Source organism: Scyliorhinus torazame, chromosome 7 (genome assembly GCF_047496885.1).
Source record: "Scyliorhinus torazame isolate Kashiwa2021f chromosome 7, sScyTor2.1, whole genome shotgun sequence".
Taxonomy (NCBI): Eukaryota; Metazoa; Chordata; class Chondrichthyes; order Carcharhiniformes; family Scyliorhinidae; genus Scyliorhinus; species Scyliorhinus torazame.
In genome coordinates, this window is record NC_092713.1 from 226,244,089 (window position 1) to 226,270,165 (window position 26,077).

The 26,077-nt window shown below is 42.9% G+C and overlaps 1 protein-coding gene across 3 annotated transcripts in view; it reads left to right on the plus strand.

Moving 5' to 3' along the window:
- Positions 1 to 26,077, plus strand: part of LOC140426867 (sideroflexin-1) — a 116,860-nt gene that overhangs the window by 74,631 nt on the left and 16,152 nt on the right. For all 3 annotated transcript variants that reach the window (XM_072512108.1, XM_072512107.1, XM_072512109.1), the window contains exons 4-9: positions 14,096 to 14,194; positions 14,457 to 14,532; positions 15,496 to 15,581; positions 21,051 to 21,178; positions 22,964 to 23,013; positions 25,451 to 25,500. In XM_072512108.1, coding sequence (XP_072368209.1) covers positions 14,096 to 14,194; positions 14,457 to 14,532; positions 15,496 to 15,581; positions 21,051 to 21,178; positions 22,964 to 23,013; positions 25,451 to 25,500 — 489 coding nt within the window. The remainder of the gene's footprint in view (positions 1 to 14,095; positions 14,195 to 14,456; positions 14,533 to 15,495; positions 15,582 to 21,050; positions 21,179 to 22,963; positions 23,014 to 25,450; positions 25,501 to 26,077) is intronic.

A 26,077-nucleotide genomic window follows, 5' to 3' on the forward strand; every position in this document is an offset into this window, starting at 1 on the left:
TACAAAGCAAAGTTCAAGTGCCTGAGCAGAGGTTCAGGAAGAACAAATGGCAGATGCCCTTGTCTTCATGGGTTCTTTCTGAAAATGATAAAGATGTGACAACGTAGGGTGCTTTAGGGTGGGAATTTGAAAACAGGCCAAGATTACTGAATTTGTCTCACCAGTAATAAAAATGCACAAAAGGTTAGAAGTACATGTGTGAGCTGGGGTACGAGCTTGCAGAGGTAGAATAGAACAAGACCATGGAGACCCATTTGGCTCCTTGAGCCTGCTACTCCATTTAACTAGATCATCGACCTCAATACCATTTTCCTGAACTATCCCTGTATACCTTGATGTCATTGGTATCTAGAAATCTATCAATCTCTGCTTTGAACTTACTCAAATACTGAGCTTCCACAGCCCTCTGGCTGAGAGAATTCCAAAGTTTCGGCACCCACAGACTGAAGAGATTTCTCCTCAACTCGTTCCTAAATGGCATACTTCTTATTCTGAGTCTGTCCTCCAACTAGGAAAATCTCCCTTCCTGCATCCACCCTGTCGAACCATCAAAACATTTTGTGGATTTCAATTTGAGCAGCTATCATTCTTCTAAACTCGAGAGAATACAGGCCCTGTCTCCTCGATCTTTCATCAAAGGACAATACCGTCATCCCAGGGATTAATCTAGTGAACCTTCATTGCACTCTCTCCAAGGCCAGTATATCCTTCCTTAGGTGAGGAGATTAAAATTGCATGCATTACTCCAGGTGTGGTCTCAGCAAGGCTCTATACAACTGCAATAAGATTTCCTTACTCCTCTCCGCAAATCCCTTTGCAATAAAGACTAATGTACCATTTGCCTTCCTAATTTCTTGTTGCACCTGCATGTTAGCTTTTAGTGGCCTGTGAACAAGAACACCCAGGACCCTTTGAACATCAGCACTTCCCAGTCTCTCTCCACTTAGGAAATACTCTAAATGTCTGTTTTTCCTATCAAAGTGGTGAATAACTTCACATTTTTCGATATTATATTGCATTTGTTCTTGTCCACTCACTTTGTCTGACTAAATCACAAAACCTTTACAGTGCAGAAGAAGGCCATTCAGCCTACTGAGTCTGCACTGTCTCTCTGAATGAGCTTTCCATCTAGTCCCACTCCCTTGCCTTATCCCCGTAATCTTGCGTATTATTTATTTTCAGATAGCAATCCAATTGCTCGATCAAACCTACCTCCACCACCCTCTCAGGAAATTAATTCCAGAGTACAACCACCCTCTGGATGAAAACATTTTTTTCTCTCATACTTTTACTCCTTTTGTCAATTATTTTGAATCTGTGCCCTCTAGTTCTTGCTCTCTTAGTGGTAACAGTTTCTTACAATTTACCCTGTCCGTTCCCCTCAGGATCTTGAATATCTCTATCAAGTCTTCTCTCAGCCTTCTTTTCTGCAAGGAAACAGTCCCAACTTCCCAATCTATCCTCATAGCTAGTTGTTTACCTATGGAATAATTGTTGTGAATCTCCTCTGTACTCTCTCCAATGCCTTCACATCCTTCCTCAAAGTATGACACCCAGAGCTGCACAAAGTACTCCAGATGAGGACAAACTAGTGCCTTCTACAAATTCAACATGACATCTTTACTCTTCTACTGAATATCCCTATTAATAAAGCCAAAAATATTATAATAATCTTCATTGTTGTTACAAGTAGGCTTACATTAACACTGCAGTTAAGTTACTGTGAAAATCCCCCAGTCGCCACACTCCGGCGTCTGTTCGGGTGCACTGAGGGAGAATTCAGATTGTCCATCTCACCTAACAAGCATATTTTTTGGGACTTGTAGGAGGAAACAGGAGAACTCGGAGGAGATCTACGCAGACACTGGGAGAATGTGCAGACTCCACACGGACAGTGTCTCAAGCTGGGAATTAAACCCGGGTCCCTGGCGCTGTGAAGCAACAATGCTACCGTGCCACCCATTATATGCTTTATTAACTGTTCTCTCAACATGTCCTGTAGCCTTCATATATCGGTGTGCATATACACCAATGTCTTTCTGTTCCTATATCACCTTTAGAGTTTCTCTATTTGTTTTACACCTGTCTCTCCAAATTCTTCTTGCCAAAACAAATCATCTTACACTTCTCTGCATTGAACTTCATCTGCCACTTGTCTGCCCAAACCACCAACATGTCTATGTCCTTTTGAAATTCAAGACTTCCCTCATCACAGTTGACAACATTTCCAATCTTCCGTATCATCTGAAAATTTTGAAATCCTGCTTCAACACCACAGTCTCGGTCATTAATGTACATCAGGAAGAGCAAGGGTCCCAACACTGACTCCTGGGAACTCCACTACAAGATTTTGTCCAATCTAAAAATAGCCACCATTCATCATTACTCTGCTTCCTGTCACTCAGCCAATTTCTTATTCAAGTGCCTGCTTTCCTTTTATTTGAGGAGCTAGAACCTTTCTCACAAGTCTGTTAGTATGATACTGCATGAAATGCCTTTTGAAGATCTACAGGCACCACATCAACAGCCATTGCCCTTATCAACCTTCTTTGTCACCTCCTTGAAAAAAAACCCAGTTAAACATGATTTTCTCTTAATGAATCCATACTGGGTTTCCTTAATTATCCTGCACTTACCTAAGTGACTACTGATTTTGCCCAGAACTATATTTTCCAGAGGTTTTCCTACTACTGAAGTCAAATTGACTGGTCTGTAGTTGCCACCTTCATTCTTGCACCTCTTTTTGAACAAGGGGTGTAACAATTGCATTTCTCCAATCCTCTGACACCATCCCTGTGTCTAAGGAAGACTGCTTATGAAATTTCCACTCTCACTTTCCTCAGTATTCTTGGATGCATTTCATCTAGTTTTGGTACCTTAGCAATTTTAAGTAAAGATAGCCCTTCTAACACCACGTCCTTATCAATTATAAATTATTCTAGTGTAGCAATTACCACCCTTCTCACCTCAGCCTGGTAGAAAGTGCTTGTTTATTACCTCTGCTACTTTTTTGACTCCACATGCAAGTCTCATTTTTATCCCTAATCGACCCTACCCTTTTCCTACCCTTTTATTATTTATATGCTGATTGAAGACCTTGGGATTTCCTTTTATGTTAGCTGCCAGTTTCATTTCATGCTCTTTCCTTGCTTTTCTAATTCGGTTTTTCACATGCCCGCTGGTCCTTCTATATTCAGCCTGATTCTCCATTGTATTTTCTACCTGATCTCTATCGCAAATGCACTTCATTTTCATCTTCAGCTCTTATCTTCTCGGGTGCTCTGGATTTATTTGTCCTATCTTTCCCATTTAAGCGAATATACCGTGATATTGCCTGCAATACCTTTTCTTTGAAGATGGCCACCTTCAGCCACCGTTTCTTCTGCCAACTGTTCCTTCAATTAATTATCCCTGCTCTATTTTGCTCCTTGTCCATTTCCATGGCCAATTTAAAATCTTATGATACAATGGTCACTGACCCCTATATGCTGTCCCACTGATATTTGATCCATTTGGGTCAATCCGTTCCCCAGAGCAAGGTCCCAACAGTTCAAATTCCGAGGCCTTTGAAAATCGCTTATTGTCACAAGTAGGCTTCAAATGAAGTTACTGTGAAAAGCCCCCAGTCGCCACATTCCGGCGCCTGTTCGGGGAGGCTGTTACGGGAATTGAACCGTGCTGCTGGCCTGCCTTGGCCTGCTTTCAAAGCCAGCGATTTAGCCCTGTGCTAAACAGCCCCTGTTACTGTGAAAAGCCCTTAGTCGCCACATTCCGGCGCCTGTCCGGGGAGAATGGTACGGGAATTGAACTGTGCTGCTGGCCTCCCTTGGTCTGCTTTCAAAGCCAGTGATCTAACCCTGTGCTAAACCTTTTTTTTTTCATTTCAATCCGTTCCCCAGAGCAAGGTCCCAACAGTTCAAATTCCGAGGCCTTTCATTGGACTGGAAGCATGCTGCTGCAGAAAATTATCTTGAACACATTCCAGGAACTCTTGTTCCACGTGTCCCTTTGCATTATTCCTCTCCCAGTCCCAGAAAATTTAAATTTCCCATTACAATGACGCTATAATTCTTTCACCTCTGTAATTTCTTTGCAAATTTGTTTCTCTACATCCCTTCCACTATATACTACACGTTATTGCATCTTTTTCACTTCTTCCCTCTAACCAGAGAGATTCGGTCCTTGACCTCTCTGGAACATCCTTTCTCTCCAGTCCTGTAATGCATCTTTTATAAATACTTCCACTCATCACCACCCCTCCCCTCTTCCTTTCCTGTCTCTCCTAAATACTTTATATCCAGGAATATTTAAAGTTGAAATGAAATGAAATGAAAATCGCTTATTGTCACGAGTAGACTTCAATGAAGTTACTGTGAAAAGCCCCTAGTCGCCACATTCCGGCGCCTGTTCGGGGAGGCTGGTACGGGAATCGAACCGTGCTGCTGGCCTGCCTTGGTCTGCTTTAAAAGCCAGCTATTTAGCCCAGTGAGCTAAACCAGCCCCAGTCCTTCTGAAACATGCCTCTGAATAGCAATAATATCCTAATTTTCATTTGCCAACCTGTGCCTGTAGTTCACCAATCTTATAACCATACTCTGTACATTCACACACATGAGCATTAACTCTGATTTAGGCTGTTTTACTTTCTCCCTTTCTCCGACCCCATCTAATGACTTAATAAATTTCCATGGGGCCTCTTTGTATCCTGCTCACGATTCCCATTCCTGCCAAGTTTTGTGTCATCAGTGAATTTGGAAACGTTGTATTTGGTCCCTCTGTCCAAATCATTGATATGCATTGTGAATAGCTGAGGCCCATGCACTAATCCTTGTGGTACCCCACTTGTCACAGCCTGCCATCCTGACAATGATTGGTTTATCCCTACTCTGTTTTCCAACAATCAATCCATTCTCAATGCATGGCAGTATCTGAGCTCTAATTTTGCTCCCCAACCTCCTGTGTGGAATCTTATCGAAGGTGTTATGAAAATCCAAATGCACTACATCCAATGGCTCTCTCTTGTTTATCCTGCAAGTGACATCCTCAAGAAACATCAACAAGCTTGTCAAACATTATTTCCCTTTCATAAGTCCTTGTTGACTCTGCTTATTATTGAGGATTTTGAAGCCAACATTCTGGGGAAGTGGAACTCCTGGAAATTGGTGAATACCGGTGAACCAGGCAGTCCAAGATTAAGTACTTAGGAGACCAAGGAGAAAAACAGTAAATGGATAATAAGCCCATGAATGAAGTTATGCGAATAGATTTTTTTTGTGCGTGCTCAGGTTTGCTTTTAGTTTCTGCGTTTCAGACAACACTTATTAATGTATCCCAGCTATCAACATTTTCAAGTGTTTCACTTGCCTTAATAGATAAAACATTGTAGTCTGCACAGGGTAATGAACAAAGATGCTTTTTAGATCACTTCAAGGACTGGTTTTATTTGTTTTTAAAGATATTGGGAAATACTGCAGTAAACCTTGTTTGGGCTTGAAGTGACAATTTTTGTGTAATGGAATAAGAAAACAATAGCAGTAACAAAATCTATGTTTCAATAACAACAAAAGGTACTGGAAATACCCTGATCAAACAGCATCTGTGGAGAGAGAAACAGAGTTAGCATTTTGGGTCAAAATCCATCGTCAGAACATTTATAATAGCTCCTGAAGTTTGCTACGTCTTTGTATATTATAAAATAATAAGTCGTTCCTAAATTTGTGATAAGCTGAGTAGTAATGACTTGTTATATAAAATCTTTTCCCCACCAATTATGGAACTTGTCCATTTGTTTAATTTAAAAACAGAGCATACTGGAAACTCAGCAGTTCAGAAACATCTGTGGAGAGAGGAAGATAGGGTTAACGTTTCAGGTCTATGACCCATCATCAGAACCCATGGGAAGAAAAGACATTGCAGGAATTATACTGTCAACATTGGGACAGGCAGGTTTGGAATCAGGCCAGTATAAATCGATTGGAGGAGAGCCTTTTGAGGTTGATGGAACGAGCACGCATGTTGCAAACCACAGAGGACATGAGCGAGAGATTCGTATACAGTATATTACTGACTTCGACGAAGAGGTTATCAGTATTATGCATGAGATAGAAACTAGACTTCAATGACTCAAGCAAGGAGATCTTTTGTAGAATTCACCAGCTATGCTTTAAAGGAGAGGTGTTAGAGGTGAGCCAGTAGTTGAAACAATACAGATGTGTTTAAGAAAGAGTTCCCTAGCCTCTGAGTCCAACCCTTTCAATGGTATCGCTGAGGCTGAACCAGAATGTCCGCTTCATTTAAAATTCGACCGCGAGATGAGCTTCTGACTACATAGCCACGTTAAGTGTTGCATATTTTCACCTACGTAAGATTGCCTGGCTCCATTCCTGCCTCAACTCATGCTGCTAAAACCTTTATCCATTCTATTGTTAGATTTAGATTTTACTGTTCCAAACGGCTGATTACCCTCCATAAACCTGTGCTCAGCAGTGGATGACATGGTGGCACAGTGGTTAGCACTGCTGCCTGACAGCATCGTGGACCAAGGTTCAATTCCAACCTTGGATGTGGAGTTGGCATATTCTCCTCTTGTGTGCGTGGGTTTCCTCCAGGTGCTCCGGTTTCTTCCCACAGTCCAAAGATGTGCAGGTAAGGTGGATTGGCCATGCTAAATTGCCCCCTTAAGTGTCCAAAAGTCTAGATGGGCTTGCGGCGGTAGGGCATGGGTTTGGGTAGGGTGCTCTTTCAGAGGGACTGCGCGGACACGATGGGCTGAATGGCCATCTGCACTGTGGGGGATTCTATGGATCTAAAAGTCTGTTGCCCTCATCCTTACTCTCACACCAAGTTGGTTAACCGATTACCTCTGCGCTCACTATTTTGGCATCCAGTAAAGCAATGCCTTGATTTTAAAAGTCTATCCTTGTTTTCAACTCCCTCCCTTGGTCTAGTCTCTGCAGCTCTATAGTTTTCCGTTCCTCCAATTGTAGCCTCTAAAGCATCCCCAATTTTAATAGCTTTGCTACTGGTGGGTATGCCTTCAGCTGCCAAGTCCTATGTGTTCAAATAAACATAAGAAATGGGCGCAGGCCTTATGGTTCCTCAAGCCATGTTCTGCCATTCAGTAAGATCATGGCTGATCTGATCTTGGCCTCAACTTCATTTTCCTAGGGCAACACAGGGTGCAGTGGTTAGCACTGCTGCCTCACGGCACCGAGGACCCGGTTTCGATCCCAGCCCTGGGTCACTGTCCGTGTGGAGTTAACACATTCTCCCCGTGTCTGCATGGGTCTCTCCACCACAACCCAAAAAGATGTGCAGGGTAGGTGAATTGGCCATGCTAAATTTCCCCTTAATTGGGGAAAAAAAAGAATTGGTTGCTCTAAATTTTTTTAAAACCTCATTTTTCCTACCTTTTGTTTCCCATAACCCTTGACTGTCCTGTAATTCAATAATCTCTCAATTTCAGCCTTGAATATGTTCAATGACTGCATCTCCATATCTTTTTCGGCTAGAAAATTCCAAAGATTCATGACCGTCCCTCTAAGAAAATAATTCCTCCTCCTCCTCCTTCACCTGAAATGGGAGACCCCTCGTTCTAGATTCCCCATAAGGAAAAACATCTGCTTAGCATCAACCAGTCAACCTCCCCCTGCCCCCCCCCCCCCCCCCACAAATCTTTTATATTTCAATAAGAAGGTATCTTTCTCCTAAATTCCAGTAAGCATAAGCCCAACCTGCTCAACCTTTCCTCTAAAGACAACCTCTTCTGAGGAATCATCCTAATGAACTTTCACTAAATTGCCTCCAATACAAGTGTATCCCTCCTTAAAATTCTTAAGAGTACTTACCAAAGCCCTGTTACAGTTGTCGCAAGACTTCCCTACCTTTATACGCCATCCCCTTTGTAGTAAAAAAACGACATTCCATTCTCCTTCCTGTACTTGCAAGCTAACAGTTTGCGTTTCACGTACAAAAACACCCAGATTCCTCTGTACTGCAGCATTCTGCAATTTCCCTTCATTTGAATAATATTCTGTTTTTCTATTATTCATGCCAAAGCGGATATTATATCATGTTCCCTCTGCCCAATTTTTGTCCACCCACTTAAATGATCTATATCCCTTTGTGGACTCCTTCCTCAGAACCTGCTTTCTACCGATCCTTCTGTCATCAGTTAATTTGGCTACAATACATTTAGTCCTTTCATCCAAATCATTAACATGGATTGTAAATAGTTGAGGTGGCAGGAGTGATACCTGTGGCACCTTATTAGTTACAGTTTGACAATCGGAAAATAATTCAGTCATCCTTACTATCTATTTTCTGTTATTAGCCAGTTCTCTAACTATGCTAATGCATTACCCCAACACTGTGAGGATTTAACTTGTGCAGTAACCTTTTTTTTAAAAAAACAATTACTAGAGACGTTTTCAAATATACACCTAACAAAGAAGAAACAACACAAAAACTAACCACAGCAAACAGCCTAAACATCCTTACACTCCCCCCACCATCTTCCCCCTCTCATCTCATTCTACCGGCTGTCACCCCAGCCTCTGCCCCCCATTTAACTTTAAACCCAACCTGAACTGAAAAAGGACCCCCCCCTCCCCAACCCCCGCTGACGACTCAATACTCCTTAAAGAAGTCAATGAACAACTTCCACCTTTGAGGTGAACCCCTCCTCTGGCCCCCTAATAACGAACTTGATCTTCTCAAAATATAGGAATTCTGCCAAATCGCTCACTCACAACCCTTGCGCTCGGCGGCTCTCAGTCCCGCCTGCCCAACAAAATCTGTCTCACAGCTATCAGGAAGGCAACGGCCAACACATTGCCTCGCCACCTGCACTCCCGGATCCTCTGGCACCCCAAATATTGCCACCTCCGGACTAGGAGCCACTGTTACCTCCAAAATCTTTGACATCACATCTGAAAATCCCATCCAAAACCACCTCAACTCGAACACGCCCAAAACATATGGACATGGTTCGCCGGACACCCGCACACCACACACACCTATCCTGCACCCCTGAAAAGAGTTGACCCATCCTGGACACTGACAGGGCTGGTTTAGCACACAGGGTGGGTTTAGCTCATTGGGCTAGACAGCTGGTTTGTGATGCAGAACAAGGGCAGCAGCACAGGTTCAATTCCCGTACCAGCTAACAATTGTGAATTCTCCCTCTGTGTGCCCAAACAGGCGCCGGAATGTGGCGATGAGGGGCTTTTCACAGTAACTTCATTGCAGTGCTAATGTAAGCCGACTTGTGACAATACAAGGTTATTGATTTATCTGGGCGCTGTGTACCACTTTAAACTGGAAGAGACTTAGTTTTGCATATGATGAAAAGGCATGAACCCTCCACAAAGCCTCACTCCAGCCCCCAGCACCCCCTCCCAGCTCTTCCTTACACTTATGCCTAACCTTCTCCACTGGGGTGCATTCTCTTCAACAGCTCCCCATATATATATCTGAGACCTTGCCCTCTCCTATTTCCTCCTCGAACAGAGGTTTGTCCTGCAGTACTGGGGGTGGCAGCGTCGGAAACAAAGGTACCTCCTTCGTCACCTGCAGATACCTGAACCCATTCCCCTTCGGCAACTGATATGTCCCCTCCGTCTCCTCCAAGTCTGAAAACTTCCCTCCAACTCATAAGTCCCTAAAGTATTCTATCCCCACCTGCCACCACCCCCAGAACCTCGCATCCAACCCTGCCCGAGCAAACCTATAATTATCACCGATCGGCCCCCACAGGGACATGCCTTCCATTCTAAACTTCTGACAGCACTGGTTCCAAACCCTCGACGTTGATGCCACCACCAGGCCCGTGGTGTACCTGGCTGGCGAGAACAGAAGAGGTGCCAACAAGAGTTCCCTTAAGCTGGTCCCTTTACACGCAGTCGTCTCCACCGCCCATTTCCTAATCATTGCAATGTTTGCTGCCCAATAATAGTTTTGCAAGTTCAGCTCTGAACACTTGCATTAGTTATGCCCCTTATGCAACAGATGAACCCGGTCCACAAATACCTGCCCAATCCCAACCTGCCCCAGCACCACTAATAAGTACGTCCACGTCACTCGATCGAAAGCTTTTCCCAGTGTCCATCGCCACAACCACTTCCATTTCTTGGCCCTCTGAGGACATCATGATAACATTCAGTAACCTCCAGACATTCGTCGACAGCTATAGCCCCTTCACAAATTCCGTCTGATCCTCTCCTATCACCCTGGAATTCAATCCTCTATCTGTGTCGCCAGTCCCTTCGCCAGCAGCTTTGCATTTACATTCAACAGCGGAATCGGGCAGTATAACCCGCACTGCTCCGGATCCTTGTCTTTCTTTAAAATGAGTAATGTCGAAGCCTGAGACGACCTGGGGGGGTGCTCAACTCTCCCCATATCATTGAATAATTATACATCCCGATTAACAAGCCCCAGCTCCGCCCCATACCTCCTGGAGAACTCGGTTGGGAACCCATCCAGACCTGGGGCCTTCCCCGGTTGCATCGACCCCAAGCAATCCATTACCTCCCTCGGCCCAGTCGGGACCCCCATCCCCTGTATCTTTGCTTCCACAACTCTTGGGAACTCCAGCGCGTCCAAAAGCCGCCTCATACCCTCAACCCCCACTGGAGGCTCCAAGCTGTACAATTTCCAGTAAAATGCCTCAAAACACCCGGTTCACCTCTGGCTCTGTAACTACCGTACCCCCGCCATCTCTCATCCTCCCAATTTCTTTTGCCACTGCCTGTCTCCTCAACTGATGCGTAAGCAACCTGCTGGCTTTCTCCCCATATTTGTATATTGTGCCCGTGGCTCTGCGCAGCTGTCCCACCGCCTTTCCCGTGGACAAACTCCATCTGGAGCTTCTGTGTCTCCTTCAGCAGCGCCTACTCGGGTGCTACCGAGTACCTCAGGTCAACCCTCAGAATGGCCTCCACCAACCTCAACCCCTCAGCCCACTCCACCCTCTCCTTGTGCGCCCGGATCGAGAAAAACTCCTGCCTTCAGCGCGTCCCACAAAGCGGAGGAAGAAACCTTCCCCCCCCGCCGGGCTGGCTCACGCGACCTGGACCGCCCCACTACAGTACTCGCAGCACCGAATAATGCCCCCCTCTAGCCTCGGATTGGCCTTTCCTCGACTGTAGCGGCGCTGGACTGAGTCCGCAGACGCCATGCTGAGTTCCCAACAGGTGAGACCACATGCCGTCGGGAACTCGGCCGATCGGGGACAGAGCATCGCTGAGTGGGCCTCAGCCAAAATAAGGAGGACATGGATGCGGCGTGCTTTTCAGGAACCGAGCATCGCAAAAGCAGCGTGGCCCCCAATTTTGGCATCATCGGGGATTCTCCACCCCTTCGCCAAACGCGATTTTGACGTCGGGGATTGGAGAGTCCAGCCCCTTAGTCTGCTCCACATAGTTCTGGATAGCCGCCCCTATCTTCTTGCAAACCTCCTTACCTACTAATAACCCCACATCCAATTTCCACTGTGGCCGTTGTATCCAACCACCCCCGCCAATGGCGCCTTGTCCAGGACAAAGAGGTCAATCCAGGAGTACACTCCGTGGATGTGCAAGAAATACGAAAATTCCTTCGCCTTTGGCCTCAAACCGCCACACGCCTACCCCACCTATGTGTTCATAAACCCCATCAGCTCCTTTGCTATGGCCGACACCGTCAGGGACCCGGGGCACGACTCTTTGCCAACACCTGCCTCAAGAACTTCATGTCATCCCAATTTAGGGCATACACATTCACCAACCTCCCACTCACCATCACAAATCTACCCCAAGGTTTGGCACGATACTTCCCACCTCAAAAGCCACCCTCTTAATGATCAACACTGCCACCTCTCTTTTCCCCCCCCCACCCCCCATCTTCATATCCAACCCTGAAGGAAATAGCTGCCCCGCCCAGCCCTTCCTGAACCTTGTCTGGTTCTCCGCCTTCAAATATGTCTCCTGAGGAAATACCACATCCGCCTTCAAACCCATCAAATGAATGAAAATGCAAGATCTCTTAATCGTCCCATTCAACCCCCTGAACGTTCCACGTAATCAACCATGTCAGGGGTGCTCCCCCCTCCCCTCCTCGATCAGCCATAGGCCCCCTTCACTCGCTCGTTCTCTGGCCCTCCCCAGGATGTATGCTGCCATCTCCCCTTAATCAACTGCACCACACCAACTCTGCCACTTTTCCCTCTGTCACACTTTGAAAGTTCTTCCAGCCAGACTGCTGCCCGTTGCTTGAAACACTTATCATCTGATAAGCCATAAACCGGCCCCACCAGAGGAGAATTCCAATTTCTCACTATTCATGCACTTTGCACCAGCAAGCACTCCCTATATTGGGTGAAAAGGATCAAACAATTCCACCTCGAGCGGGAGCCACCAAATGTGCGACCATTTACTCCCTGCCTGCCACCAGAAGTCGTGCAGTAACCTTTATGTGACACCTTATTGAATGATTTTTGGAATTCCGATACATTCCATTTATTGGTTCTTTTTTTGTACACTGTGCTCACTTCATCCTTAAGAAACTCTAAGAAGTTTGTCAAACACCTGGAATTTCCTTCCTAAACCTCTCCCTCCTCTACCTTTCTCTGCTCCTTTAAAGTATTTCTTAAAACTTACCAAGTTGATCACCTTGGTCATCTGGCCCAGTACCTCCATATGGGATTCAGTGTCAAATTCTGTTTGGTAATGCTCCTGTGACGTCCTTGGATCATTTGCTGCATTCAAAGTGCTGTATAAATACAAGTTGTTGTTGAGCAGCTTTGAAGGAAAGTATGATGTCAACTGTTCCATAATAAAAGTACAATATTACCGATAAAACTGTAGTATTATATTACTATGCTAATAGGGGACATGGTTATATAGTAGGAAGAACTTGATAAAAGGTTTTTCAAGATATCAAATGGTATTTTACTGTGGCATTAATGTTACTTAACAGTAGTAATATGATCAATATCTCCATGGTTTGTTGTGTAGATTATTAACTTTCTGAAATATTGAAAATGTTCAAAGTAAATGCTTCCATCACATTGTTACAAACCAAGGCACAGATTATTGACCTTGTGTAAGAACTGACTCTCACCCAGGCCATGTAGAGATGTATTAAATATATTCATTGTGCTACTGATCAGTGCTTCTCTTTTTCCTCTCTCCTACCCTCACTTCCTACTTCCTGTATCTTTATGTTGAAGTCAAACCCATTTCTGAATCAATCTCATTCTTTGTCAGTGATCTGAACATTTTAAAACCTATTTTCTCTCCCAGCCCCCTACTGCCCCACCACCCCCAATCTTTCCTCTTATAATCTTTTGGCTTGCATTAATCATTACTTCCTGATATACCTTATCTTCAATCCTAATGACACCCAGCTCCATGAAACTTGACCAATCACTTTTTAACCGATATTTTAATTTATTGTAATGCAGATAAAGAAACAAACAAAATACAGTTGGAGAGACTATTGTAATCCAATATGGACAGTGAACAATTTCCCTATTAATTTTCCGAAACGGGCCAGAATTCTACACACTCCAACTGGTAGGTTTTTAGGTGTGCACTTGAAAGGATGTGATTCCCTTTGGATTCCCACCCGCTCCAACCATTGAGCAATTTTACACTGGAGTAGACAAGGCTTTATGTGGGCAGTCTGCCCCTGTTGAGCCCCTTAATGGCCAATTTGTAGGCTGGCGGCAGGATTGAATTGGGTATTTTCCTACCGTGGGACCCCTTGAACATAACTGGACCTCTGGTAGCCAGACATGAGCTCTGACATCCACCTGCACTTTTTCTTCTGCCCACTACAGTACTGTTGCTGCAGGGATTGGAGAGCTGCTGGCCAATCAGATTGCTCTAAGGCAGGACCCTCTTTAAAGTTGAAGGGGTGGAGTAGCGCCTGCAGCCATTTGACGCTATTTGAGGGTTAAATGGCTGTGGGGCACTCCAAGTCGGTGGGGTTGTGTTCCTCACTGACTCCTCCGATAGCAGGAAGCAAGACCCTACCATCTGAAAAACTTAGGTCAGTACTATAATTTATAACTGAAAGTTAACTGTAATGTTTCCTATTTATTTGATTTTAGAACTACTCCAGCTGTGGTTTTCTGGCAGTGGATTAACCAGTCCTTCAATGCTATTGTGAACTATACTAACAGAAGTGGAGATGCTCCAATAACTGTAGGGTAAGTTGTGTTTTTATTAAGATTGATGTACGGCATTGTCATAAATTTGTGTTTTGGGCTGTATTCCATATGTTGCCAATGATGGTTTTGTTGATCAAAATAAAACTAATGCAAACAAGACTGAACTTTCATGTGTTTATTGTTTGTATTGTAACAGTATAGTGTTTTCATCATAGTTAACACGGTTTAGATTTTGTTCTCGAAGTCTTAAGAATATCATAACAATTATGATTTCTTATTTTATTTCCTGTTTAAATTACAGACAGCTTGGTACAGCCTATGTTTCTGCTACAACAGGTGCAGTAGCAACAGCTCTTGGCCTTAATTCACTAACTAAGGTATTGTTAACTTCTGATATGTGCATATTTTATCAGCTAATGGATCTTGGAATTGTGGCTAAGGTGAGCAGACGTAACTAGTGCTGTATTCAAGGAACAGAGAAGGAGAGATCAAACTGGAACTATAGAAGGATTTGAAAGGATAAATTGCAAAAGATCTTGTGCTTCACGATGCAGAAAACATATCAGCAGGTGGTTCGGAGCTAATTTGATTCCTGGTTATGTTCATTATTAGAGGACAGTGTATAATAAGGAAGAACAGAACCGTGGATAACTTTACTCCTTCACGGTGCAAGGATACTGAACCTAATTGTTAATGTTGTTTTGAGCTGAGTCTAACCAGGGATTGAACATAAGGCTTCTAACTAGTATTTCACATGTCAATACATTTACCCATTAAGCACAGATGTGAACTTCAATGCAAGAATGTTTTCATTCTTGTATGGATATTATTCAATTCCTTCAGATGTTCAATTTTTTCTTTAACTTTGCCTTTCCCTCATTTGAATATGTTTTCTAATATGGATTCATTGCAATTAATGATGCATGACCAAAGCCTCATGTGGATTCACAATTTAAGATAACCTAGATAAATTCCAAAATACAAGAATAGTTCATGTAAAATTTAGTTACAAGGGATATCAAGATTAAATGAAAGAAAATTAAATAGTCTCGCTTGTATCAGTATTCTTTGCGAGAATATAATGCATCGTGGAGACCGATTCCAGCTGCGTTTCTCAGAATCTTGGTTTTGAATGCTTCACTTCCCCATTTGGTAAGAGTAAATATAATAAACACTATTAATGATAACTTGTTAGTAATATATGGATAAGGAAAAACATTCAAGAGACAAAAAATTTGTAATGTTTAGATATTTGTATAGATATGATGAAGAAGATTTGGACTATCTCCCCTAGTTGCTCTTGTAAAGTAAGTAATTAATGATCCATTTCTTCTATACAGCATGTGACACCTCTAATAGGACGCTTTGTTCCATTTGCTGCAGTAGCTGCTGCCAACTGTATAAATATTCCTTTAATGAGACAGAGGTAAGTTTTTCATTTATTATCTGAATAGCAGTAAAACATAAATTTCAAAATGAAATAATTCTAGGGGTGACATAATGTACCATACACTGGGTTATCCAATTCCATACTTACTGAGCGATTTCAAGCAGAGTTCGGGCATTTCTCCAAAATCAAGTGGCAGTCACAGTGAACTATTCCTGAGCGACTCCTTATAAGCAAATAAAATTTAACAGAGTGCTGGGAGCAGCCCTATTACCTCACGCTTTCTGCAAGTGACAGCCTGGAAAAATTTGAGGAACAAAAACTCATGATTGCTGTAAAAGTTATCAGAATGTTACAAAAATCCAGTAAGATCAACATATGTGCTTTGTGAGACATAACATGCCCATCATAATTATTGTTGACTGAGAGTGGGACACTCCTGAATTTTGTAAAAGATTGAGAATATTTTTGAAATTCCATTTTCCCATTGGTGGCTATACAGTGGGAACAACAAGGGCGCGATTTAACGGAAGAATTTCCAAGTGTCATTTCAGATGAGTTTGGCTGGGAGTTCCTGCCAGCTCTGTGGTCGAGTTTCCCACTGCTATCTAACCACACTTAGCCATTTTTTGGGGCCCTTGCGGGTTTCTCTCCGGGGTAGACCACACTTAGAATTATTCCCATCACTGGGGACCTGAATTTGTGGGCCACACTGGCTCCTTGGAGATCGGGCCGTCATTTTGAAAGGGTGTCCTGACCTCTGAGTGAGCTTGAGGGTCCCCCACCCATGGGCAATGTCACCCCCCCCCCCCCCCCACACACATGGGCATTACCCCCCCCCCCTCAATGAGGACACTCCACAATGGGCATTACCCCACCCCCCAAATGAGGACACTCCCCAGGCCCTGACCCATAGCAGCGCCACCTGGGCACCCTTGCACTGGCACCCTGTCAGTGCTCATACCAATCAGACAGTGCCATCCTGGCACCTTGGCAGTGTCAGGATGGCAGTGCCAAGGTGCCAGCCTTGCCTGGTGCTACCCTGACCACCTAGGGGCCTTCAATGGCCAGGGAGGCCCCCTCCCCTCTTCCCCTAGATGCCATTCCGCCTGGTCTACAGTTGTGTGGACCAGTACTATTCAGCGCTCGCAGAACATCTTGTTGGAGAGTCAGTTAGATCCCAGGAGGCTGTTAGAAAGGGCGTCCATTTTGTTAATGAGATGGAGATTGGTCTTAATTGGTGAATATTGGTTTCTCGCTGCACCTAGGCGGGATCCGGAACCCGTCAACGTAAGTGAGCCGGTTGGATTACAAGCCGCTTGGTGCCAGGCGTGCTTCCTGATTTGGGCCGCTCCTGCGATCTAACAGGCTCGCACAGATCCTCGGTGGGCATGACATGGCTGTTAAATCGTGCCTCAAATCTTTAAATTCTCTTTAATGTTTTCCTTTTTTAAAAAAACTGTGGTTTCTATTCACCATATATAGAGTGATGGCAATACATTTATTTAACAACCTGGATAATATGTTTCACTACTGCATGATTTCAGCTTCTGAAAATCGTTTCATCAGCTTATTTAACATGGCTTCACAAACCAAAAGGTGCGTGCATCATACTGAATTATATTTCTGGAAACGTATGGACTTTTTCGGTGAATTTTCAGAAATGACTGTTAAACTCAATTTTGGAGCCTGCAACGTACTATTTCTCCTCAATAACGAGCAAAACAATCGATCAGAACGAAGAAATGCCCTCGTTGCTCGTGAATTCAGGTACCTCAACATTGAGGTCGCTGCCCTGCAAGAGACCCAAAAAGCAGGCGAAGGGCAACTGAGGGTAGAAGATGGTGGTTACACCTTCTTCTTGAGAGGAAAACCCAGCAATCAGCCCAGGACATATAACTTGTCGAACGACTCTTGAAGCTTCCTGGCAGCATCAACGAATACCTCATGACTCTTCATCTGAAACTTGCCAAGAACCAGCAGGCAATGGTCGATATACCCCAACTTTTGATGCCAGTGATGAATCCACAAAAGATTTCTACTCCGTCTGGCCACCATACTCTCCAACATTCCCAAGGAAGATAAGATCATCCTCCTCGGGGACTTCAATGCCAGAGTTGGAAAGGACTCCCAACTCTGGAAAGGAATCATGAGAAAGGAAGAGTTGGAAATTGCAAGTCCACTGGGATTCTCCTCACCAAATACACGGAACACCAGCTTGTCATCATTAACACACTGTGTTATGACCCGCTGGGTTAGGGTGCGGTCAATTCCAGACCCACCTGACCCGGAGTTGAAGCACAATTTAAATTAATAAATAATTCTTCGAAAAACACCCAAAGTCTTTGGCCCTTGTCTGCCTAATAAGTAAAGTCACCAGATTTGTAAATTAATTTAATTAGTAACAGTAACTATAATTAAATCTGTAGCAGATACAACCGGTTAGTTGTTATGCAAACACACAAGACAGACAAACAGAGGGGTAAAGAGGGTTGAAGAATAATGATAAAAGTAAAAAGGATAGGAGTCTTTGTTCCAGATAGTTGTTTTCTATCATACCTTTCTTCAGTCCAGCCTTTCAGTTCGAGGTTTCTGTTTCGTCGGTAATGGTTTTCACCGTACATTCATTCAGGTCTCAGTTTCAGAAATACAGCAGCTATGCATCTTTTCTGGAGAAAAACAAGAGAGAGAGAGAGCAGCTTCTTTTCCTCAGATGTCCAGGGATCCGACTGTCCTTCCTTGGTTCAAAATGATGACAACAAAAAGAAAGAAAGGGGTGGGAAATGGGTATCTAGAGGAAGGGCCCTTACAACTGTTCCGCCAAAAAGACAAGTTCTAAACTTCCCAGAGACATCCACGATCAAAGCACTGGCACATGATTGACTACACATCGACCAAACCAATGCCCTCATCACCAAAACGATGACCAGTGCAGATGACTGCTTGACTGACCATCGGCTCATCCGCTCCTGTATTTCCATCAAACTCCATCAGAGTACGGTGAAGAAACAGCTCAGAAAAAAGATCAATGTTTCAAGAGCCAAGCATGCTCGCGAACCTCCAACAATGTCTTCACCAAAATGTTTTCAATGTTCTTTCTAATGGAATGGAGGAAAACTTGAAAGAGCTGAAGCCAGCCATCATCTCAGGCTGTGAAGAAACCATCGGCTACAAGACTAGAAAACACCAAGACTGGTTCAACGTGAATGACTACACCATCCAAGACCTCATCAATAAGAAGAGGAAAGCTCTGTGCGCCTGGCAAAATGACATCACCAGCAAGGCAAAGAGGCAAACTCATCAAACAGCAATGGTGGAGGCACAAAGAAGGAACCGGGAAATCAAGAAGCAATGGCGGACTGAGAACGCTAAGGAGCTGCAACTCCTCACCGATGACCATGACATCCGGGGCATCTTCAATGCCACCAAGGCAATCTATGGACCCAACATCCTCGCCTCATTGGAGCAGAGTGAAGACGGAACCCTTTGAGAGACCGAAAAACATCAGCCTTCGATGAGAGAACACTTCAAAGAACTCCTGAACTCCTAAACCGTCTTACAATCATAGATGAGGATGTGTTCAAGGAACCTCTCCCTCAAAGATGATCTTTGACTCCCACCAAGCATGGATGAAATCAAAGCCACCATTAAACACATGAGAATGGAGAAGCCGCAGGAATGGAAGGGATTCCAGTGGAGATTCCAAAACGTGGAGAGGAGATCACATGTCATCTCCATCAGCTGTTCCTGAAAATTTGGGACAGAAAATAAATCCCTGCCGATCGCAGGGATGCCATCATCACCACCATCTTCAAGAAAGGAGACAAATCGTGCTGTGGGAACTACCGAGGATTCTTCCCCAGGAATCCTTGCTAGCCATCTTATCCAAATCTCTGAAGAGAAATGCCAGAAGCAACATCAACAACTCTACATGGCCTTCATCGATCTGACCAAGGCTTTTGACTCTGTCAATCGGAAAGTGCTATTGAAGACCCTGTCAAAGGGTGACTGTCCAGAGGAATTCATCAGTATCCTCCGACTCCTCCACGACAGACAACAATTTTCATCGACAGACACAAGACAGAAACCTTCGAGGTCAAGACTGGAGTCGTGAAGGAATGTGCCATTGCTCCCACCCTTTTCTTCATCGCCACCGTCCTTCACCTTGTCAAGAACAAGCTTCCCAGTAGAGAGAGCGTCGTCTACAGAATGGCCGGAAACCAAGAAGAAAGCAATATTGACATTGCTCGTGGAACTTCAGTAGCGGGTGACAACGCCATCTCAACTCTCCAGTTGAGAATCTACAAGCTATGCCTGACACCTTTGTGGGAACATACCGAAGAACCGATCTCAGCCTTAATCTCAAGAAGACTCAAGTCCTTTATCAATCTGCCCCAGGGCAAGATCCGGTCTCTTCCTCCATCAAGATCAACGGAGAAACCCTCCGAAAAGTGGAAGATTTCTCCTAACTGGGGAGCCACCACCTCCTCTAAGGCTGACATCGATGCTGAGATCCAACATCGTATCCACTCCACGAGCGCAGCCTTCAGATGCCCAAAGAAGACATTCTTCGACCATGTGATCCATGCTGATACCAAGATCCTTGTGTACAAAGCAGTTATCCTCCCAACTCTTCTACATGGCTCATAAACTTGGACTTTGTTCAGACACCACCTCAGGGCCTTGGGGTGGTGGTTCTCCTCACCAGCCGAGAGGACAGGCGTCCTTGAAAGAATACCAGCGACCTCGAGTCCAAGGACACCTCCTGGAAACACCTGATAAGTGTGCGGTCAATCATACTCATTAGCAAGTAATCACTGAAGACTGAGAATGTGTACTGATATGGCATTCCTTTTATCTAACAGTTCGAATAATATGTTTCTCAGTACTGCATGATTTAAGTTCTGGAAATCTTTTCATCAGCTTATTTAACATGGCTTCATGGGGGTGGGAAGGGGGGGGGCGTGTCTAGAGAGAATGCTCGCTAATGACATGTTAAATGTATTAAAATTAGTTTCCCGGGCTCATGCAGTGCGATATGCATGACTCCAATGGTGAAGGGGGGTGGGGGATAATTCCAGAAGCAAATCATGCCAGAGAGAATCATGTTTTCGCTTCTCTACGTATTTTTAACCCACGCCGACATTCTCGCGGACGGAGAGAGGGGCTCAAAATCGTTCCCTGTATTTCTGAAGAGGGGATGGGCTTTTTCAGTGAATTTTTACAAAAAAGTCTTTTTGTAAAGCTGGAGGTTTAAATTTCTGTAAGTAAGCTGTCTTTTTCCAATGAATAATCAGGTAGGGACTGATTTTAAGGAAGCATAAAAAATGTAATGATCTAAGCTTTTTCATTGTTTATGATCTTTGGGTACAAAAATATAAATTGTAACCTGGCACTTCTTTTTGCTCAGCCTAAAAACCTTTCAGCATGGAGTTCCAAAGCGCTGTTTTGAAGTTTGCGATGCCAAACATTCAAAAAATATCTTCAGGGTCTGCTTTCATTCCACAGAGAATTGAAACATGGAATACCAATAACAGATGAGAATGGCAACCGACTAGGAGAATCAACAAAAGCTGCTCAACAGGCCATTGTACAGGTGGTCATCTCTAGGATCCTCATGGCTGCTCCTGGGATGGGTCAGTAGTACTAAAAGTGGTGTGTTACAGATCACTGGGAATCAGAGTTGCTGTGACAACATGCAGTTTTACATGCATTTTACAGTCTGGAGCTATGGATAGTGATGGTAGAAGTTGCAACTTTTTTCCATCACTGGCTGACTAGGAATCTAATCTTACTACCAGCCATTGGTATGTATTGAAAGGGTTTGCAGGTTGATAATCAATCTGTTTAACCATATTATGAGTGTAACTTCCTTGGCTATCGAGTGGGACCTGAACCCAGAGCTTCTGACTCGGAGGCAGGGACACTACCTATTGCGCCACAAGACCGTCATAGTATTAAGACTAAACAGTTGTAATAAACTGACGTCCTGAGTCACTCCAGTTAAACAAATTTCTGTCTTTTGTTTCTATTATTTATACAATGTGTTGCCAGGCAAACACCAAATATTGTTTTGTTGTTCATGGGTTTCTGCTGTGTAGCTTCCTTAAGCATTACTCTTTGGTGTTGGAAACAATACTTATTCCACATTTACTGTAGGTAATCATTATGATTATTGTAAGTAATCATTATGATTGATCATTTTGATATATTTCCATGCCAGTTATGTTTTACAAAATAATTCAATTGCACCTTGAAGGAGATTTTTTAACCACAGTTATTTTTCAGTCTTGTTTGTATTTTTTGATTTCAAACTTCAAATACAATGTTGGGTTGCTGCTTGATTTAGCATTCATTAACACCATTAGCATTTGCTGGTTATTCTAGTAGTAGAATTCAGGGGGCCCACCTATGCCTGTCATTCAAACTCAATTTTCTTCAGTAGGTGGATCTTGACCTGATTTTGGATAAAAAGCTAGTGGCTATCATGAATGAGATAGCAAAATCTCGCAGTGGTGTCTGTCCATGACTATAAAACACACTGACTTACAAATAATATGGACCAGCTTTAGCAAGTACTTTTGAGACATTCACAACTTGGCTGTCTAAAGCATGACGGTATGGAAATGAGAGACCCAGAGAAGTGGAGGAAGTTGCTGAATATATGAAAATGTAGATCTGTGCTTTTGAGAGCTGTTGAATAAAAGTGTAAATGCAAACACTGTTCCCAATACCTGCCATATGTTTCTCTGCTGAGTTTGAACATTATCTAACAAGTTAATTTTCCTAACTATTTACTACTGCTCTGCACAAAGTCCAAGGAGATCAATTAGTTAGTTTGATAAATAAGAAAATGAATAAAAATTGGATTCAGTTGAGAATATCAGGTCAATAACAAATTCATCTTGATTAGGAATCTTTTCTTTCTTGTTCAGGAGCTGTTGGGGAAAGTGAGAACAGTGAGGAAGTAAATGGCTTAAGTGCACACTTTCTAATTTAGTTTCTTATTGTAAAATGTTAATATATTTCCCCGACAATCTTGAAGTACAGTATCAATAAAATTCCCATTTTAGCATAGTCTTCTGAGATTGTGTGATTCTTTGTCTTGTGAGTTTCAGGTATAGGTATTAATGCTGGCAATGCCTCCAATTGACAACTGGAAAATGTTACTTTGGCCATTTATTATAGGTTTCATCAACTTTCATCCAAAGACTTACAGAATGCTAGAAAATTCACATACTTTTTTTGATGGAATTCAAAACCATTTGTTGCAAATGTCAATCCGAAAAACTTTTATAATTGCATTGGACTAGAATTTAAAACATTTGAAACATGCTTAGCTCTTATTGTTACCCGATATGCCTGCTCTTTTGTTATTTTAATTGTGATTATATTGTTAAATTATTAAATACTTTTTTCAGCTATCCCTCCATTTATAATGAATACCTTGGAAAGGAAAGCTTTCTTAAAGGTAAGTTTTATTTAAATATTTATCTTTTGAATTTTTATTCTTTCTGTTTGTGGAGCTATTCTAACGGTAGTGCTAATATCCAGCAATATTCAGTTTGTTTCCTTTGTTTAAAAAAGATTAATGTAGCTATTTGCTCATTACACCACTGACCATTTCATCTTAAAATCCATAAAAAGTTGAAATGAACTAGAAGAAAAACAAGTACTGTACATGAATGCCTTTTCATCACATCTTTACTTTGTAATTTATGTTCTAAACATGCGCAAGTGAAGGAAAAGCAATTGTGAGTGCAAATAAATTATTGGGATAGAAAGGGCAACAGTTTAACCTGCTCAAAATCCATCCACTCACACGGAGTTAAATTCAGACAAAAGTATTTTAAGACACTTGGGTCTGGCGCACGTAAACAGACTATCTAAGGCACAGAGACCATTAAAAACTGTTGTTGAAGCAGTATGACGGTGAGGTGTGTTCGAGCATGGATATTGATTGCAATGGGCTGTTTTGATTCTTGCTCTTCAAAGTCCTTGAAGTGCATTTTGCCATTTTGGGAGGGGTGCTTTGTGGTGCACATTGCCCATTGAAGACATTACAAAGAGCATTGATGACAATTAACTCCATTCCCGAACCAGCAACTGCATTCTTCACACTGTAAACTGTCTGAAGGTGAACCAGACTTTTGTTTCAAATTTTACCCAGCTCCAAGCCATTACCAAGATCACCTATTTCCACTTCCCTAACAACCCCTCCTCCCTCTGCTTCAGTTCATCTGCTGCTGAAACATTTATCCATGCCTCTGATAAGTCTAGGTATTAGGCTTGAGTATTTCAATACAGTCCTGGCTGGTCTCCCATATTCGACCAATCATAAACTTGAGGTCACACAAAGCTTTTTTTAAATTCATTTTGCAGGATGTGGGCGTCGGTGGTTAGGCTAGCATTTATTGCCCATCCCTAGTTGCCCTTCAGAAGGTGGTGGTGAGTTGCCTTCTTGAACTACTGCAATCCTTGAGGTGTAGATCAATCCACTGTGCTGTTAGGGCGAGAGTTCCAGGATATTGCCACAGCGACAGTGAATGAACTGTGATATATTTCCAAGTCAGGAAGGTGAGTCACTTGGGGGAACCTCCAAGTGGTGGGACTCCCAGGTATTTGCTGCTCTTGTCCTTCTAGATGGTAGTGGTCATGGGTTTGGAAGGTGCTGTCTAAGGACTTTTGGTGAGTACCTGCAGTGTAGATTTCCCATGTCCCAATTGACACAAAGTCCTGTTGTCCATCTACAATTGCTCCCAGTTAAACAATACCTTGATTTTAAAATTCTCATCCGTGTTTTCAAATCCCTCAATGGTGCTACCTCCCACCCCAGCTGTCTCTGTAATCTCTCCAGCCCTAAAGTTCTCCAAAATACATGTGCCGCACTGACCATCACTGACTTTTACAGTAAATGGCAGAACCCTTAAGGGTATTGACCAGAGGGATGTAAGTATACAGGTCCACAGGTCACTGAAAGTGGCAATGCAAGTAGAGAAGGTAGTCAAGAAGGCATACGCATACTTGCCTTCATCTGATGGGCATTTGAGTATTAAAATTGGCAAGTCATGCTGCAGCTATACAGAACCTTAGTTAGGCCACATTAGGAAAATAGTGTTCAATTCTGGTTCAATTCCAGAAGGATGTGGAGGCTTTGGAGAGGGTACAGAATGTAATGTTCTCTGTATGCACTGATAGCTAGGTCTTTGTAGTTGAAGTGATCAGAGAACATACAACTTTGTAAATGAACAAAACTGTTTATTAATTAACCAAATCACTAAAAGGTTTCTATGATGTAAGATTAAAATTGGATATTATGGCTAAATACAAATAACTATGTTTAACTCTTATTAATTCATGTTGACTCAGGAGCTGCTCAATATGCGACTGTACTCTGTGCTTGTCCAGATTCTGTCTCTGTGTGCTGTCCAGGAGACTACTTCCTATTTCCATGCAGCCTGTCTTCCAGTGGCCTATTTCTGTCACCACCCCACCTGTGGTCGGATGCTAGAATAGGTGCATACAGCACCTATCTTTACTTACAGTTCGGTTATTAAATTATACACAAATGATATTCTACATATCATTACACAGAAGAGGTTTATCAGGATGTTGCCTGGAATGGAGGGCATTAGCTATGAGGTGAGGCCGGAATTGAACCCGGGTCCCTGGAGTTGAGCCAGCAGTGCAAACTAACCACTGTGCCACCGTGCTGCCATGTTTACAATTATCTTTAACTTACCAGTCCTTGTAAAAGTAATTAATGACTTAATGCTTCCTTTACATGAACCTGTGACTCTAATACAAAATTTAGCTAGCTTGTTGGGGTTAGTGAAATACTGTAGTGATACTGATATTTCTATCTAAATTTACATAATTGTAAGTTATTGATATTTGCATTCTTGTAGCGATTCCCATGGATGAGTGCACCAATTCAAGTGGGCTTGGTGGGAGTCTGGTGAGTAGAGGTGTTTTGAAATCTCCCTAATTCTCCAGCAGTGGAAAAGATAATTGAAGAAATCAATAGGTTGGAATTAGTCTCTTTTTTTAAAGGGCACTTTTTACGAATGTTAATATATTTACCAAGAGTGATTCCTCTTATTCTCGAACTGTGCCATCTTGAGGGAATCTTTAAGATGCCACTTTTTACCTGAAGAGAACTCCCTCAGCAAAAATTCATATTACATTCATTAGTATGTCATAGTTATTGCCTCATGAAATGGGTGTCAAGAAAAACATTTTTTGTCAATTTGCATCTCGCTACACTATAGAAAGCAAATTTTTGCTTTGGAAAAGAAAAGTTGCATTTTGGGATTGGATTACACTTATTTAAAAGATTCTTCAGCTAATTGAATGCTGTTTCTACTTTGTAACAACATGCCATGCTTTGTTTTTAAATAAGTCACCAATTGTTTAATCTCCCACAATGTTAAGATGTTCCTCACAGACACTAAAATTCTTTGTCGCTTTTAATGTAACTCTGTCACTTCAGAATGTCAAGCATCTAGCATTAGATAAATAGACACCTTTAACTA